At 39.6% G+C, this 18,435-nt stretch overlaps 1 protein-coding gene and 1 long non-coding RNA gene across 4 annotated transcripts in view; both read right to left on the reverse strand.

Moving 5' to 3' along the window:
• LOC125962196 (uncharacterized) overlaps positions 1 to 18,435 on the reverse strand; it is a 96,732-nt gene that overhangs the window by 47,917 nt on the left and 30,380 nt on the right. The window lies entirely within an intron of this gene.
• Positions 1 to 18,435, reverse strand: part of ZNF652 (zinc finger protein 652) — a 67,147-nt gene that overhangs the window by 7,218 nt on the left and 41,494 nt on the right. For 2 of the 3 annotated variants that reach the window (XM_004282646.3, XM_033410968.2), the window contains 4 exons: positions 10,691 to 11,850; positions 7,966 to 8,113; positions 7,491 to 7,606; positions 6,881 to 7,025 (listed from right to left, as the gene is read on the reverse strand). In XM_004282646.3, coding sequence (XP_004282694.1) covers positions 6,881 to 7,025; positions 7,491 to 7,606; positions 7,966 to 8,113; positions 10,691 to 11,593 — 1,312 coding nt within the window. In that variant the 5' untranslated portion in view covers positions 11,594 to 11,850. Of the gene's footprint in view, positions 1 to 6,880; positions 7,026 to 7,490; positions 7,607 to 7,965; positions 8,114 to 10,690; positions 11,851 to 13,594; positions 14,035 to 18,435 lie in introns of those variants that run through there. The other variant, XM_049702535.1, reaches the window with a different exon arrangement.

Consider the following 18,435-nt stretch of genomic DNA (forward strand, 5'->3'; position numbering starts at 1 on the left):
GTTTGGGTTCTAAGGGCTTAATTTTTTAACTTTCCTTTGGGCTTACTGCTTAGTTCTATGCTATGTCTGCCTGCCTCTCTCCCCAGGCCATAGGGAGAAACAAAATGATGTTTGGACATACACGTCCATGGTCACTGCATCCAGAATGCTGTGGTGCGGTGCGGAATACCTGTCCACGTGTGCTTCAGCGACCATGTGCTTGTATTTAGCAATTCCTTCACCAATGCTCAGTGAATGTCGCTTGTATCTCTACTGTAGCTCCTGCTGCAAGAGTTTGCTCTCACTTCAGTTGTTACTCTCTTTGTTTCTAACAGGTGTCCTTATTCTACTCTGTATAAATAAGAGCTGTTGTGTATGGAGTCTTAGTGTGTGCTTGGCACTGTTCTAATCCCTTGACACCTTATTAACCTCTGGTGATCCTCACAGCCTTATGAGGTAGGTACGCTATTAAGAAAATTAATTAAGAAACTTGCTGGAGGTTCTACAGTCAGTGGAGAGGCAGGATTTAAAACTCTGCAGTCTGGCGCCAGACACGTAAAACAACGGCGCTTCACACCTCAACGTTCTGTGCATTCCTGAACACACAAAGGAATGTTATTTTCTTACTGTTTTCCTCCACTTTGGGACTCCTTCTAACACTACGAGCAAACTCCCCTTTATCCATATTGTAGTCCTTATTTCTTCTCTCTGCCTTTGAAAACTGACATCTCCTGTTGCTTCCTTCCATGGAAGCCAGACTTTTCCTCACTTCCCATGAGAGACTGAATCGAACCGTCAGGGGGGATCAGTTTTCTCCGTAGTTACCGGTACTATTTGCTGACTATAATGTTTCTTTTATCTTCCTACCTTTCATTATTCAATCACTGCCACTGCTAGGCTCTTCACTGTGATTCACACACATCTTTCTAGATAAATTCTGTCCTGGCTTGTGTTCCTTCCTTTTAATCCATTTCCTCCAATTAAAAACTTCAAATTCTATGTTAAATGGAATTGATGAAATCAGCTGTGGTATGCCCAGCTAATGGAGAGTACCACTAAAAACAATATTATAAAAGTGTAGAAATGTACTTACTGACCTGAAAATCTATAATCTATTATCTATCTATAGTCCATTAAGTAAAACAAGCAAGTTATGAACACGTACGCATGGTATTATCCATTTTTAATGAAAAATACGTGTAGGAACATATGGAAAGAAATACAACAAATGTTACCAGTGATCGTCTCTAGATAATGGGATTATGAGTGACATTTTACTGTATTTTTTAATTTATTTTTATTTATTTATTTTACTCTATTTTTGATGCTTATATGTACTTCCTGTTTTCTAAACTAAACATGATTTACTTGTATAATAAAATGTTTTAAAAGCACACCTGTTTGATAACCTATCAATCCCCTTGACCCCTTCCTCCTTGACTCTCCAGAGTTAACAGTCTTCATTGCTAACAGCCATGCGGAACCAGAGCCTAAGGACCTAATGTTTGAATTATTAGTCTAATACAAGCAAACATTCTCCACTTAATTCACTAATCACTTCCTAGGTTCACTAGACACTTTATTCATTGACAGTTTACTTAATGCATGGACATGTAACTTTCTGTTATGTGCTCAAACCCGGATCCAGTCCTGGATCTCTCTCATCATCCATCTCTCATTTGTAGTCTTCTAGGCTATAATGATTTGCCGCAGAAAGACTAAAAACTATTAGAACTGGCCTACCATAAATCCATGTATTCAAATTTAAATGGGTCCTTTTAACTACTTAGTAATCTTTTATCCATTTCTTGATGTCCTACCAAATTTTCCACATTTGTTACTCCAGACATAAACCCACCCAACTCTAACTCTCATTATTCATGAGGCCCCATCTCCTAACTGTGCTAATGACTGATGATAAGGTTTCCCTGAAACCTCAAAGTAAGATCACAATGAGGCTGAAACAAGGAAAAATCAAAATGTAACATTTGAAATCAACCACCTGCACAACGTCCCACTTTAAGGAAGTGCTAGTAAATGGGTGGCTGGAGGAGGTACTAACAGCTAAGTCCATCAAGGTAACTAGAAAGCACGTATGTCAATACATCTTATGATGTAACCTAACTGTTACATACAGATAAAGCTAACCTAATGATAAGAAACGGTACTGTAATGAGTCTGAAGAACGCACATAACAAATGAAGACAGAATCTGCAGGGAAGATAGAAAGAGCAAGAATTCGGCTACTTAGCTGTCTTTTGAACTTTCAAAGGAAAAAGTGATCTGGCCAATGAACACAAGCACCCCAGTCTGCAGCAGCATCAGAAATCTGTGCATCTATATACCTGGCCTACCATCACGTTACAATCGTTCACCTGGATTACTGCAATATCCACCCGACTGGTTTCACCACCTCTATTCTTGCTCCCCATCCTCCAATCCACTCTCCACACTGTAGCCAGAGCGACCTTTCAGATGTGTCACGTTCTGCTTAAAGCCACTGAAGAACGTCCCACTGTCCTCAGAATGAAGCTCAAACTTTTTTACATGGCTTATTCTGTGATGCGGTACTTGCTTACTGCTCTCCAGTACCGTGTCTTATTATACTCCCTGCCTCCCCTCCTCCCCCCATCCATCAAACTCTAACCAACTTCATTTAGTGGTACTTACTATGCTCTCATCACCAAACCACTGTTATGCCTTGCCTGTCTATCACCCCAACGTGACTATAAGCTCTGTGAATCTAGGGACTATTTCAGTCTTGTTCGCTACAGTAGCCCCGTTTAGTAGATTCTTGATTCATATTTATAAATAAGTATTAGTTAATTCTAAGACATGCATTTTCCCCCAAATATTTACATCTGTGAAACTGACATACACCATAACCATCGGTGACGTGTCATTCTTTAATTTGCAGCATTTTCTTAGTGATAGATAAATGAGGTTTGTCTTAAAACTGATGGCTTCTTGGATTCCATGAAGGATGGTACTCACAATTAAGATCACTCAATTACCTTCCTTTGCTGTAATTTTCTGTCCCTGATGATCTTGTGATTATAATTTAGCTTCTCATATAAATTTATTTTAGGCAAAGAATATTCAGACCAAAGAACATAAGAGTTCGGAAGCACTTGTCACTCAGGCTTTTCACTGTAAATTAGCAACTTTATTTATATATTATTAAGATTGTTTAGCACAGATCAATCCCTCTGGCCCTCATCTGCTTGGGTACACTGACAGATTCTGGAAGCTGAGAACCAGACTCTGGGGTGGTGCTCTTTGCCCTCATGATGTCCTGCGTATCCCTCCATTTTATTACTTGCTTCATTAAATTTGTATCAGAGTAACTAAGTGTGTGTTTCTGGAGTCAGACTGCCTTGGACAAGTTCTTTACTCTCTGAGCCTCATCTGAAAAATGAAGATAATAATAATAGGTTATTGCAATAAGTTAGAAATTCGAAGAAAGTGCTTAGAACAGTATTTGGTACATGGCAGACATTCAGTGCATTTTAGTGCTGCTATTATCATCATCATCATCATCACTACCACTGGACTGTAAGCTCCTTGAGGGCAAAAAACAGGTCTTAATTCATCCTGTATCCCTCGGCACTGAGCACTGTGCCTGGTACAAAGAGAATCAACAATTATTCTATGTTGAACTCACCCCATGTCCACACCATCCCAGGAAACCCTGCCTGAGGGCTGGTCGGCTTCCCTAGATAAGATCTACCTCACTTCTCTTTAACTGCAAAGAAACAGCCCAATCAGTGTCAGTTCCTGCAATGGCCTTAACCCCCACCAAAACATACTCTAAATGTGGTTTCATCCAGCCTTAAAAGACCTATCCCTTTTCTTCTTTAAAAGCTAACCCTTCTCGGATCCTTTCAGGTACTATTGTAATCCTTATTTAGTACCAAGGAACCAGAGGCCTACAGGGGTTGCATAATTCACTTAAGGTCACACTGCTAGTGAGCGGCAGAGCCAGGTGTGTCCAACTCCACCATCCAGCGCTTTCCCAGTGTGAGCATTACAAACAATACTAAAAGGCAGATGCAAACCAGGGAAAAGGATTTTAATATCGGTGTTAGACAAGGTCCCATATATATAAATATATACAAAGAGCTATATATATGAAGAGCTATCATAAACAATAAGAAAAAGCCAAACACTGCAATGGCAAGATGAATACAGAAAAGGCACAAGCAATTCAGAAAAGAAAATATACTGATACCCAACAAGCATATGAAAAAAAATGTTCAATCTTACTTAGCAATTAAGTGCAAATTAACACAGTAAGAAACCATTTTTCACCTATTAATTCAACAATGACTTTACTTAGCATTGGATAGGGTTGGGAAAATGGGTATTTTCACGCGCAGCTGGTAAGAGTGTATGTGGATGGCTATTTTGCAATACATACCACCAAGTCTTAAAACTATACACATCCCTTTGCCCTAATAATCCCATTTCTAGGAATTTATCCTAAGTAAATAACCATGGCTGTGTTGGCCACAAAGTTGTTTGTCACAGTATTATTTATAACAGTAGAAAAATTGGAAATAGAAATCATCTAAATGTCCAAAAGGGAACTGGCTAAATAAAATAGAGATAACATCCTTAACAGGACCACTGTAAAGGTTATACTGATTAAATGAGATAATGTATGTAAAGTATTTAAGATAGTACTCAGCATACATGTGCATAACAAATGATGGCTATTATTACAGCAAATTTATAAGAAGGACTATTATACAACCATTAAAATGATATTACTGTTAATGACATAATACAGTAAAATAAAAAGCAGGTTGTAACAGAGCGTAAAGACCCAACTTTTGTTTTTTTACTATATACATGAACGTATAAACACTTATGCATAGTATCTATATGTATATTAAGAAACTGTAGAATTAAAAAAATATGTGCTAAAATGTTAACAGTAGTGATTGATAAGATTATAGATCGTTTCAATTTTCATATTTTCTAATATACTTTAATAAGTATGTACTACTACTTTTAATGAGAAAAATAAAAACTTAAGTGAATTTAGGTGGCTGTACTCCTTTAGAAGAAACAGGGAATGTTCGGCTTGCCTATTTGGTCAAAGAAGAATACTTAACATAAAGTTTTATTCAACTTATACATTAATCACAAAATGTACACTTCAGTTTCATATTATGGACATTCAAGGGCCTGAAGAAAGAAAGAAGGACAAAGGGGAAAGCAGAAAGAGTAAGAAACGCAGAAGGAGAAGGAGAGAGGGGGGACCCGGGAGGAAGAAGCGCAGGGAGACGGGCAGAAAAGAGAAGGTGAACGCAGAGGCTTAAGTGGTGGAGGTTCCTTCCAATCTTGCGACAAACATTTACTGGGCATCTACTATGTGCCAAGCACCGTGTGTAAATATGACACAGCTTCTGCCTTCAAAAAAACTTATTTTCTGTCTAGTTCCATAGTTTCCTGCTGAATTAACAGAAAACTGCACCCTAAAAGCTACTCAGAACTAAGAGCCTATCCAAAAGCCACCAGATTTTAAGAGGAGAATTTGTTAAAATACTCTGACATATCCTGCTATCCACTTAAGCTTCAAAGTTATCACTACCTTTTGAGATGTAATTTACGTAAACTCCTCTCATGGCTCTTCCTCTAGCTTATTCCTTGAAATCAGAGGTCCTGCTCTGAATGGGAAAGAAGCCCACCAGGCAGGTGTTTTTCTTTGGACTTAACAGAGATGGGAACTACAGAGGCGCAGCTATGGGCAGAACTTCCTCACCACTAGTTAAGCAGGGTAAGGAAGATAATGTCTTGTGGTTCTTTCTGGCTCTGCTACTCTGTAGACTAATAGAACCTAGAATCCTGTGATTAGATTTTATTTAGAAACTTGAAATATGTTTCACACTGTTCAATTTGTGCCAAGACAGCTAATTCCAGAGCGTCAAGATAAGACAGACGTACAATGCCCCAGTGTTTACAGGGGGCTATTATTCTAACTAGCTTCCTGGAGGCTGTGTGATCCAATGCTTTCAAGACTCAAATCGACGCTATGAAGCATATACCTCTGAAAACACAATGTAGTTAAAATACTACTTAAACTCATTTGATGGATGTGTTCGTAAAAAGTAGTGAATTTTGGTAAATAAAATCCAATCAAACTTTAAGAATATTGAGAGGGTATCCTATTAAAAACAATGTCCTCAGGGACTTCCCTGGTGGTGCAGTGGATAAGAATCCATCTGCCAATGCAGGGGACACAGGTTTGAGCCCTGGTCCAGGAAGATCCCACATGCCTCGGGGCAACTCAGCCCGTGCGCCACAACTACTGAGCCTGCGCTCTAGAGCCCACAGGCCACAACTACCGAGCCCGCGTGCCACAACTACTGAAGCCCGTGCGCCTAGAGCCCGTGCTCCGCAACAAGAGAAGCCACTGCAATGAGAAGCCCGCACACCGCAAAAGAGTAGCCCCCGCTCACGGCAACTAGAGAAAGCCCGCACGCAGCAATGAAGACCTTAACGCGGCCAAAAATAAAATAAATAAATAAAACCAAAAAAAAAAGGCCTCCATTTTTTAAAGACCCAGAACCCTTTCCTTAGAAAAATAACACAGACACATATGCAAAACAAGTTTCATACAATTTCAGGAGATCCTGTGTCCCAAATAAAGAGTCCATCATCTTGAAGGAACCCACAGTTAAAAGGCACTAACAATCCTTTTTTAAATAAATAAAATTATGAAAGCCTAACTTTTCGGTATTATAAATTTGTATTTTTATATATCAGGTTTATTTAAGGCGGAATTTGCACTTAGAATGCAGACTGGTGGCTTAGAACTTTAAGTAAACAGACTCACAGGTGATCATTAACAAGTGCTTGAGACATATCTGTACCTTTCCCAAGAAATTCTTACCAGTGTGTGTTTTCATGTGTTCGTCGAAGTACTGCTTCATGTTGAAATCCTTGCCACACCACTGGCACATGAACTGTTTGTGCCCAATGTGGATGCTCATGTGGGAGCGTAGCTGGTACTTGTACTGAAACCTTTCGTCACAGTTCTGCATTGGACACAGTGGAGATTTTTGAATGCCAAGCATAGCAGCTTTACCTGCGCCCACCCTACATAGCCTGAGATTAGGTATATTTTTCATACTCAAAATAGAACCTGCTTGTGTCAACTATTTGGCTCTGCTATATTTCCGTAGCTGAGTTATAACAAAAGGGAAAATTTCCCAAATAATTATCCCTGAAGTATATCTGACTTCTCTGAATTACTGAGACAAGTAAAATGACTCGTCACGTGTTATTCCCAAACTTAACCTAATCTAAGTGAGTTAACTCTGTGTTAAAAATGACCGCTCTCTATCCAGCAGTGAGATAATGCAACGCTCAGAGCACGGGTCTGACGGCTCTGGGGAAACGCAGCCTTGTGCCTTGCACGAGGCACACCTCTCTCCCACGGCTCACCACGTAAACATAAGCCAGCCCCCATGCCTGGGCCTGGTGGGCAGCACATGCCTTACCTCGCATCTGAAGGGCTTCTCTCCAGAGTGCTGCAAGGAGTGCACCTTGAGTGACATACTGCGTTTGAATGACTTTCCACAGGTTTCACAGGTAAATGGCATGTCTTTCGTGTGTGCTGCAACACAGAATGCACTTATACTCAAAAACAGTCCACCAAAGGGCTCAAATGGGAAAAGAGATATGTCCTACTGTAAGGTGGTCCTGCCATCTTAATTGATTGTTCTCTATTCTGTGAGGCTTTACCGGCAAAGTTCTGAAGGAATAAATAACAACGTTGCAAAGAAACCTGGGTGTGGAAGACTCTACCATCCAATTTGGTGATGCTTACCGAAGACATGTTGTATTTAGTTTCAACAAGTCAAAACTGATTCAAATAAGGCAGTTCCTCATATCCTGCCCAATCCAAAGTATAAAACACACCAAAAAACAAGGGAAAATTATAGGTGTACGAGAAAAGCAACAGAAAAGACTTACCAACCATGTGTTTCCGTACGTGAGCCATGGTATAGAATTTCTTCTCACAAATTTCACAGGAAAATTTCTTTTCTGCATATCCATGGACGATCTTGATATGTTCGTGAAGGGACCAGAGTTTCTTGAATGATTTATTACAGGAAACACACTGAGCAGGATAAATAGAAATAATCTTTATTTATAGGAGCTTCCAGAAAGCCACGCCTGCTGACTGGCAGCTGAAATGGGTGTGCCTTATTATTATTATTATTATTATTTGGCCAAGCTGCACAGCTTGCAGGATCTTAGTTCCCCTGACCAGGGATGGATTGAACCTGGGACACGGCAGTGAAAGCGCCGAGTCCTAACTACTGGACCACCAGGGAAGTCCCACGAAACGGGTGTGCTTTAGATTCGTGGCACAGGCCAGAATCCAAAACAAATCCACGGAGTCCAGATTCCAACACCAACGTCCTTATGTTCTATTTTCCAAGATGAATTTTTTTAGAGACACTTTGGGAGTATGAAGACAATGGCAAAACGTAAGGCAAAAAGGAAGTTCCACTAATGTCAAAGAACTGACCGAATTAGCGTTATACCTTTGAAAAGAACCTTCAAGTTTTTTTTTTTTAATATATGGATTACCAAGAGCAGCTGTTTCCTACACGTGGGTTACTATGCAGTTAATACGTGTTTTCCAGAGAATACAAACTAATTTTAAATGAACATAAATAAAAACAAGATAAAGCGTACGTTAATGGTTATATATCTGTAGAAATAGAACAATGCTTTTGTAGCTTAGAGAATGCATTTGGAGCCTTCATTGACACAAATTATTGAGATTTTATTATATTTTCCCAAATCTAATTTTCTCTATTAAACATTCCCCCCCGGCAGAATTTAATATGACCCCTCAGCTGTTGGCCTCATCCTCCCCTTTCCCGGCGAGCCCAGCTCCAGATCGCTCACATAGGCATCTGCAGGAGACACAGGCGGTCCTGCCTGGTTCCCTGTACGATGGATCATCACTAGTCTAGGCTATCATAACATGTATCAAAATAAAATGGTTAAAAGCAATATTAGGAAGTTCTAGGTAACCATCGGACTCTGGGATGCTGAAGGGAGCAAGTTGTTGTTCACTGTAAATAAAGATCTCTGAACACATTATCCCTTCAGGAAACAAGGACTCTGAGAAGAGTCACAGAGATAAGCCTCCGGTGGGATACTGTTCGAGAGAAGGACAGACAACTCCTATAAGCTATTTTGTAGGGCACGGTTTTAATGTTTACTTGTTACCAGGTCATCAGGATTAGAAATGCAAAAGGAGTTCCTTTAGCAGAATCCACAAAACCTAAATACAAGTTTAAATGAAATTATGGTGAGGAATAGTGAAGAAAGTCACACAAAAAAAGGATTTATTAAATGGTTTCTGTACTTAATGAAGCAAATTTGAGTAAAAAAAAAAAAAAAACTATATAACATCAAGATCAAGATATGCCTTTTTCAGCCACGAATCATTACAGAACTAAGTTTGACCCCTAGGGTGCAGCACAGCATTGCACTCCTTTTGGCCTGAACAACAGTTGCAACAGCAACCAATTCAGAACCAGGCCCTGGGCACTAGTAGTTATTGGAGGGTAGGCACCATGATTCAGTCTTCTTTTATTTACCAAGCGTGTCAGAGATCAAGTCACAACTGACGAATCAAAAAGCAGTGAATTTTTAGCAAATATAATTTATATTTAAAAAAAAACCTCTTTAAAGTAAAGCAATGATCTTGGTTGTCGATTAAAAGCAAGAAAGAAACGTGAAAAATAAGGAGCACTCCAAATCAGGAGTATTCCAAGAAACACACTGAAACAAAACAATTTCATCTTCTAAAAGAAGTTTAGCTTAAATATGGTACAAGAAATTTCTATTTTACATATCTTTTGGAGACATTAATAGACTTACCTTTTATGAATATTCATTAATATGCATTCACATGTGCAAACCAACATAGCTCAACATAATATAACTCACTCAACATGATATAATTAGCACACTTCTTAACCTATCACAATATAGTCCTTTCAAGGACTAGCCTGGTTTGAATACCATGTTTTGTTACCTTAACAATACTGCACAGTAGCATTATATAACCCTACTGCCAGGTGGGCAACATTTTCAACCAGCTCAGCCTCGTTTAAAGTCTGCATATTCCCATGGGCTCAGCCTCTTGACAAATTTAGTGTTGTCATCTCTCCACTGGTAAAAGCAAACTCACTCCTGGAGATCTTCCATTTCCACCAGTCTGATTCTTTATGGTTTTTGTCCCCATCAGCTGCACTAGCATCTGGCATCCTTTCAAACCTTAGAAAAGGACCTCTCTCTACTCCTGACCTTTACTTGATATCTCCCACCTTGACAGAGAAGATGCCAGAATGAATTACATTACATGTCTTACAAGAGTAAATCTCAGTGCAAAGTCGGTGTTGACTTTACCTCCTTGTCAATCACCTATAACAGATCCCCCTTCCAATGTACCTGGGTTCCCACTAGTCCAGCGTCAGTTAAATTCAATGCTTTTGAAAGAAAATGTTAAGGCTGCTTTTGAAAAGACCAGAGCAGGGGCTTTTAAAAAGATAAATTGGTGAAAACTGTCCCTTCGGCCTCTATGGTATTTATTCTCTTGGGCAGATACCAGGTGAGTGTGAACAGCCAGGTTCTATCCTGGAAAGTTTGCCCTCTTGGTGATGAAACCTACCTGAATATTTTTTTCACAGTCTGTTTGCTGGTGAAGGGACAGCTCACTTTCCAGGACAAACTTCTTGCCACACTTATCACAAATCTGCATGCGCCTATGAGTAACGTTCATGTGCTTCTCCAGGTACCAGCGAGTATTAAACACCCTGGGGCACTTCTCACAGGTCAGAGTCTCTTTCTCTTCACACTTAGCTTTCTGGACTGGCGCTTTGGGCTCCTTTGCGGCCCGCTTCTTACGCTTAGGTGGCTCTACACTCTTCCTACGACCTCTTGTAGCTCTGGGAGTAGGGGAAGTGGCAGCTGCGGCAACAGAGGCAGCTCTCCTCGTTCTCCTTTGTGTAACGCTGACCTTCTCCACTATCTTCTCCTTTTTCTTCTGCCTTTCGTTTTCTCCATAGTCATTACTGTCATCCGTGGCCTCTTCCTCACTCTCTTCCTCTTCCTCCTCACTGCTTGTCTTAAGAACAGGAGTCTCTTTGGACTGAGAAGAGACACCCTTTTCCCCTTTAGATACATTTAATGTTTGATTATTAAGGTTTACCTCCACTATGATCTGCTCCCTTTTGTAGGAGACTTCCTCCTCCTCCTCCTCTTCTGTGTCATCAGAATTCTCCCGGTCTTCTTTCACGGCATGCACGTCAGACACTGCTCTTGTCTCCCTGAAATACGGCTGCTCCTCTGTTTCATGGAGATGTGGTTTGCTCATCTTGGTGTCCACTAACACAGAATAAGGACTTCCTGATTCCCTTTTGTACACTTTGGTGGACAGGTCAAGCTCCTGGTTGGCACCATGATAAAAGGTAGGTGGCACTTGACCACGACGGCTGTCTTCTTGTGCCATCCCTGCTACATGCACAGCACAGTTTTCAACCAGCTCCTGACAAGAACTGACTGTGTGGCTCATTGGTAAGTGGCCTAATTTATGAAGCAGTTCAGACTATAGAGAAATAGCTTTAAAACAGGGCAATTATTAAGACTCAAATCCTTTTCCATCCACAAAGGATCACTCAGATGAAAAAAAAGGTATTCCTGGAACCTGTGTGCAATTCTTCCAGTGTTGCAGCACCAAAGCATAAGTCAAAAGGTTTGGTATTATGGCAAGAGCAGAGCACTAGTGATTTTTCTTTTGAAGAAAGCTGCAAATGACGTGGAGCATCTTATCTGCAAAGAAAAGCAAAGACAAAAAAGATCAGATATCTCTTATTTCCTTCTTATAGCATGCACTGACATCATACAACAAACATATCTTAAAATGATTAAACTCTTCATATATACAATTCTTTATCCTGCTTAAATGGTTCATTGTGGGCCATCATTTTACTGGGTTACATGAACTCAGCAAACATTCTGTTAGAATGTAAATTCTAAGACAGCAGGAGTTTACCTGTCCAGTTCACTGAGGTATTCTTAGAGCTTAGCACAGTGACTACCAGCACTTAGTAGGTGTTCAGTGTATATTTGATGACTAAGTGAATATCTGTTTTTGCATGGCATTCATTATCCTGGACGTACTGACATGGCAGAATATATGGTCTGTGTCCCCAAGGAGTTTACAGTCCAGTTACACAATATGTGTTGTCCATGAAACATGTAAGGACCTTATGCTGGCTGGTTTTCTTTTCAATATCAGTCACCACCATCCACCACAGTGAGAGCTCATGGAACAAAGGTAGTAGTGGGCTAGGCACTGTGGACCACGAAAATAAAGCAGCTAATTGACAACTACAGAAGAGAGAGAAATGTCACTGGCCTTAAATAATTTATAATCTAGGTATGGATATCATTGTTTTCAGGTTTCTTAGAGTAATTTCAGAGTTGCTAAGTATTTTTAAATTTGTTCTATGCATAGCTCTCTAGATCCACTCAATGACCAGGTGATTTTTAATGTGTCAGCTGCACAGAAGTCTAAATTCTAAGAAACAGTAACCATAAGGTTGACATGGCTCCAAGAAAAATAAAAGCATCCATTAAAAAAAAAGATGAGAAAGGCACACAATTTGCTTTGTGACATACCTCACATTGCTGCTTAGCCAACCACCTAACCTCTGAGTCATATGAATATCACTGCAAGCACATACCCTATTAATTGACAAAAGGAAGGAAACTAGTATTTACTGAATACCTGCTATGTGCACAGAATTGTAAAGGTGCTCATTATTTATTATTTTTAGTTAATATTCACTACAAAACTTTGGGGTTGACTTTTTTTTTTTTTTTTGCAGTAAGCGGGCCTCTCACTGCTGTGGCCTCTCCTGTTGCGGAGCACAGGCTCCGGACGTGCAGGCTCAGGGGTCATGGCTCACGGGCCCAGCTGCTCCGCGGCATGTGGGATCTTCCCGGACCGGGGCATGAACCCGTGTCCCCTGCATCGGCAGGCGGAGTCTCAACCACTGCGCCACCAGGGAAGCCCTGGGGTTGATTTTTAAACTTATTTTAAATTTTTTATCAAAGTAATCACTCAAAAAAATCATACATAGTTTTACAAGTCAAATATACTGCAAGGTTTATAAAAAAGCTGCCATCCTCTGCCTGCTCCATCCCATCTGAGTCCCATACCTGAGACAAAAGTGTTCCTTTTAGCTGTTCCTCTTCCCCTTCCCCTTGTATTCTTCTTCTTTTTTAAAAATTTATTATTTTTTTAAAATTTTTAATTTATTTTTTATACAGCAGGTTGTTATTAGTCATCCATTTTATACACATCAGTGTATACATGTCAATCCCAATCTCCCAGTTCATCACACCACCACCCTCACCCCCCGCCGCTTTCCCCCCTTGGTGTCCATACATTTGTTCTCTACATCTGTGTCTCAATTTCTGCCCTGCAAACCGGTTCATCTGTACCATTTTTCTAGGTTCCACATATATGCATTAATATACAATATTTGTTTTTATCTTTCTGACTTACTTCACTCTGTATGACAGTCTCTAGACCCATCCACATCTCTACAAATGACCCAATTTCGTTCCTTTTTATGGTTGAGTAATATTCCATTGTATATATGTACCACATCTAATTTATCCATTCGTCTGTCGATGGGCATTTAGGTTGCTTCCATGTCCTGGTTATTGTAAATAGAGCTGCAATGAACATTGTGATACATGACTCTTTTTGAATTATGGTTTTCTCAGGGTAGATGCCCAGTAGTGGGATTGCTGGGTTGTATGGTAATTCTATTTTTAGCTTTTTAAGGAACCCCCATACTGTTCTCCATAGTGGCTGTATCAATTTATATTCCCACCAACAGTGCAAGAGGGCTCCCTTTTCTCCACACCCTCTCCAGCATTTATTGTTTGTAGATTTTTTGATGATGCCCATTCTAACTGGTGTGAGGTGACACCTCATTGTAGTTTTGATTTGCATTTCTCTAATTAGTGATGTTGAGCAGCTTTTCATGTGCTTCTTGGCCATCTGTATGTCTTCTTTGGAGAAATGTCTATTTAGGTCTTCAGCCCATTTTTGGATTGGGTTGTTTGTTTTTTTAATATTGAGCTGCATGAGCTGTTTATATATTTTGGAGATTAATCCTTTGTCCGTTGATTTGTTTGCAAATATTTTCTCCCATTCTGAGGGTTGTCTTTTCGTCTTGTTTATGGTTTCCTTTGCTGTGCAAAAGCTTTTAAGTTTCATTATGTCCTATTTGTTTATTTTTGTTTTTATTTCCATTACTCTAGGAGGTGGATCAAAAAAGATCTTGCTGTGATTTATGTCAAAGAGTGTTCTTCCTATGTTTTCCTCTAAGAGTTTTATCGTGTCTGGTCTTACATTTAGGTCTCTAATCCATTTTGAGTTTATTTTTGTGTATGGTGTTAGGGAGTGTTCTAATTTCATTCTTTTACATGTAGCTGTCCACTTTTCCCAGCACCACTTACTGAAGAGACTGTCTTTTCTCCATTGTATATATACCCTTGCCTACTTTGTCATAGATTAGTTGACCGTAGATGCATGGGTTTATCTCTGGGCTTTCTATCTTGTTCCATTGATTTATGTTTCTGCTTTTGTGCCAGGACCCTACTGTCTTGATTACTGTAGCTTTGTAGTATAGTCTGAAGTCAGGGAGTCTGACTCCTCCAGCTCCATCTTTTTCCCTCAAGACTGCTTTGGCTATTCGGGGTCCTTTGTGTCTCCATACAAATTTTAAGATTTTTGTTCTAGTTCTGTAAAAAATGCCATTGGTAATTTGATAGGGATTGCATTGAATCTGCAGATTGCTTTGGGTAGTATAGTCATTTTCACAATATTGATGCTTCCAATCCAAGAACATGGCATATCTCTCCATCTGTTGGTATCATTTTTAATTTCTTCCATCAATGTCTTATAGTTTTCTGCATACAGGTCTTTTGTCTCCCTAGGTAGGTTTATTATTTTCATTTTTTTTCTAAATTTATTTGTTATTTATTTTTATTTTTGGCTGTGTTGGGTCTTTGTTGCTGTGTGCGGGCTTCTCACTGCAGTGGCTTCTCTTGTTGCGGAGCACAGGCTCTAGGTGCGTGGGCTTCAGTAGTTGTGACACGCGGGCTCAGCAGTTGTGGCCCACGAGCTCTAGAGCACAAGCTCAGTAGTTGTGGCACACAGACTTAGTTGCTCCGTGGCATGTGGGATCTTCCTGGGCCAGGGCTTGAACCCGTGCCCCTGCATAGGCAGGCGGATTCTTAACCACTACGCCACCAGGGAAGCCTCGGTAGGTTTATTCTTAGGTATTTTATTCTTTTTGTTGCAATGGTAAATGGGAGTGTTTCCTTAATTTCTCTTTCAGATTTTTCATCATTAGTGTATAGGAATGCAAGAGACTTCTGTGTATTAATTTTGTATCCTGCAACGTTACCAAATTCATTGATTAGCTCTAGTAGTTTTCTGGTGGCATCTTTAGGATTCTCTATGTATAGTATCATGTCATCTGCAAACAGTGACAGTTTTACTTCTTCTTTTCCAATTTGGCTTCCTTTTATTTCTTTTTCTTCTCTGATTGCTGTGGCTAGGACTTCCAAAACTATGTTGAACAATAGTGGTGAGAGTGGACATCCTTGTCTTGCTCTTGATCTTAGAGGAAATGCTTTCAGTTTTTCACCATTGAGAATGATGTTTGCTGTGGGTTTGTCGTATATGGCCTTTATTATGTTCAGGTAGTTTCCCTCTATGCCCACTTTCTGGAGAGTTTTTATCATAAATGGGTGTTGAATTTTGTCAAAAGGTTTTTCTGCATCTACTGAGATGATCATACGGTTTTTATTCTTCAATTTGTTAATATGGTTTATCACATTGATTGATTTGCATATATTGAAGAATCCTTGCATCCCTGGGATAAATCCCACTTGATCATGGTGTATTATCCTTTTAATGTGTTGTTGGATTCTGTTTGCTAGTATTTTGTTGAGGATTTTTGCATCTATATTCATCAGTGGTATTGGTCTGTAATTTTCTTTTTTTGTAGTATCTTTGTCTGGCTTTGGTATCAGGGTGATGGTGGTCTCATAGAATGAGTTTGGGAGTGTTCCATTCCTCTGCAATTTTTTGAAAGAGTTTGAGAAGGATGGGTGTTAGCTCTTCTCTAAATGTTTGATAGAATTCACCTGTGAAGCCATCTGGTCCTGGGTTTTTGTTTGTTGGAAGATTTTTAATCACAGCTTCAATTTCATTGCTTGTGATTGGTCTGTTTCATATTTTCTATTTCTTCCTGGTTCAGTCTTGGAAGGTTATACCTTTCTAAGAATTTGTCCATTTCTTCCAGGTGGTCCATTTTATTGGCATAGAGTTGCTTGTAGCAGTCTCTTAGGATGCTTTGTATTTCTGCGGTGTCTGTTGTAACTTCTCCTTTTTCATTTCTAATTTTATTGATTTGAGTCCTCTCCCTCTTTTTCTTGATGAGTCTGGCTAATGGTGTTATCAATTTTGTTTATCTTCTCAAAGAACCAGCTTTTGGTTTTATTGATCTTTGCTATTGTTTTCTTTGTTTCTATTTCATTTATTTCTGCTCTGACCTTTATGATTTCTTTCTTTCTGCTAATTTTGGGTTTTGTTTGTTCTTCTTTCTCTACTTCCTTTAGGTGTAAGGTTAGATTGTTTATTTGAGATTTTACTTGTTTCTTGAGGTAGGCTTGTATTGCTATAAACTTCCCTCTTAGAACTGCTTTTGCTGCATCCCATAGGTTTTGGATCATCGTGTTTTCATTGTCATTTGTCTCTAGGTATTTTTTGATTTCCTCTTTGATTTCTTCAGTGATCTCTTGGTTATTTAGTAACATATTGTTTAGCCTCCATGTGTTTGTGTGTTTTACGTTTTTTTCCTCTGTAATTCATCTTTTTTTAAATTAATTAATTTTTTTGGCTGCCTTGGGTCTTTGTTGCTGCGCACGGGCTTTCTCTAGTTGCGGCAAGTGGGGGCTACTCTTCGTTGCAGTTCACAGGCTTCTCGTTGGGTGGCTTCTCTGTTGCAGAGCATGGGCTTTAGGCGCATGGCCTTCAGTAGTTGTGGCATTTGGGCTCAGCAGTTTTGGCTCGCGGGCTCTAGAGCACAGGCTCCATCGTTGTGGCACACGGGCTTAGTTGCTCCGTGGCATGTGGGATCTTCCCGGACCAGGGCTCGAACCCGTGTCCCCTGCACTGGCAGGTGGATTCCTAACCACTGTGCCACCAGGGAAGTCCTGTAATTCATTCCTAATCTCATAGCGTTGTGGTCAGAAAAGATGCTTGATATGATTTCAATTTTCTTAAATTTACTGTGGCTTGATTTGTGACCCAAGATGTGATCTATCCTGGAGAATGTTCCATGCCCACTTGAGAAGAAAGTGTAATCTGCTGTTTTTGGATGGAATGTCCTATAAATATCAATTAAATCTATCTGGTCAATTGTGTCATTTAAAGCTTCTGTGTCCTTATTTATTTTCATTTTGGATGATCTGTCCATTGGTGTAAGTGAGGTGTTAAAGTCCCCCACTATTATTGTGTTACTGTCGACTTCCTCTTTTATAGCTGTTAGCAGTTGCCTTATGTATTGATGTGCTCCTATGTTGGGTGCATATATATTTATAATTGTTACATCTTCTTCTTGGATTGATCCCTTGACCATTATGTAGTGTCCTTCCTTGTCTCTTGTAACATCCTTTATTTTAAAGTCTATTTTATCTGATATGAGTATTGCTACTCCAGCTTTCTTTTGATTTCCCTTTGCATGGAATATCTTTTTTCATCCCCTCACTTTCAGTCTGTATGTGTCCCTAGGTCTGAAGTGGGTCTCCTGTAGATAGCATATAGATGGGTCTTGTTTTTGTATCCATTCAGCAAGCCTGTGTTTTTTGGTTGGAGCATTTAATCCATTCACGTTTAAGGTAATTATCAGTATGTATGTTCCTATGACCATTTTCTTAATTGTTTTGCGTTTGTTTTTGTAGGTCCTTTTCTTCTCTTGTGTTTCCCACTTAGAGAAGTTCCTTTAGCATATGTTGTAGAGCTGGTTTGGTGGTGCTGAATTCTCTTAACTTTTGCGTGTCTGTAAAGCTTTTGATTTCTCCATTGAATCTGAATGAGATCCTTGCTGGGTAGAGTAATCTTGGTTGTAGGTTCTTCCCTTTCATCACTTTAAATATGCCATGCCACTTCCTTCTGGCTTGTAGAGTTTCTGCTGAGAAATCAGCTGCTAACCTTATGGGAGTTCCCTTGTATGTTATTTGTCATTTTTCCCTTGCTGCTTTCAATAATTTTTCTTTGTTTTTAATTTTTGCCAGTTTGATTACTATGTGTCTTGGCGTGTT

The sequence above is a fragment of the Orcinus orca genome, chromosome 19 (assembly GCF_937001465.1).
Source record: "Orcinus orca chromosome 19, mOrcOrc1.1, whole genome shotgun sequence".
NCBI classification, from domain to species: Eukaryota; Metazoa; Chordata; class Mammalia; order Artiodactyla; family Delphinidae; genus Orcinus; species Orcinus orca.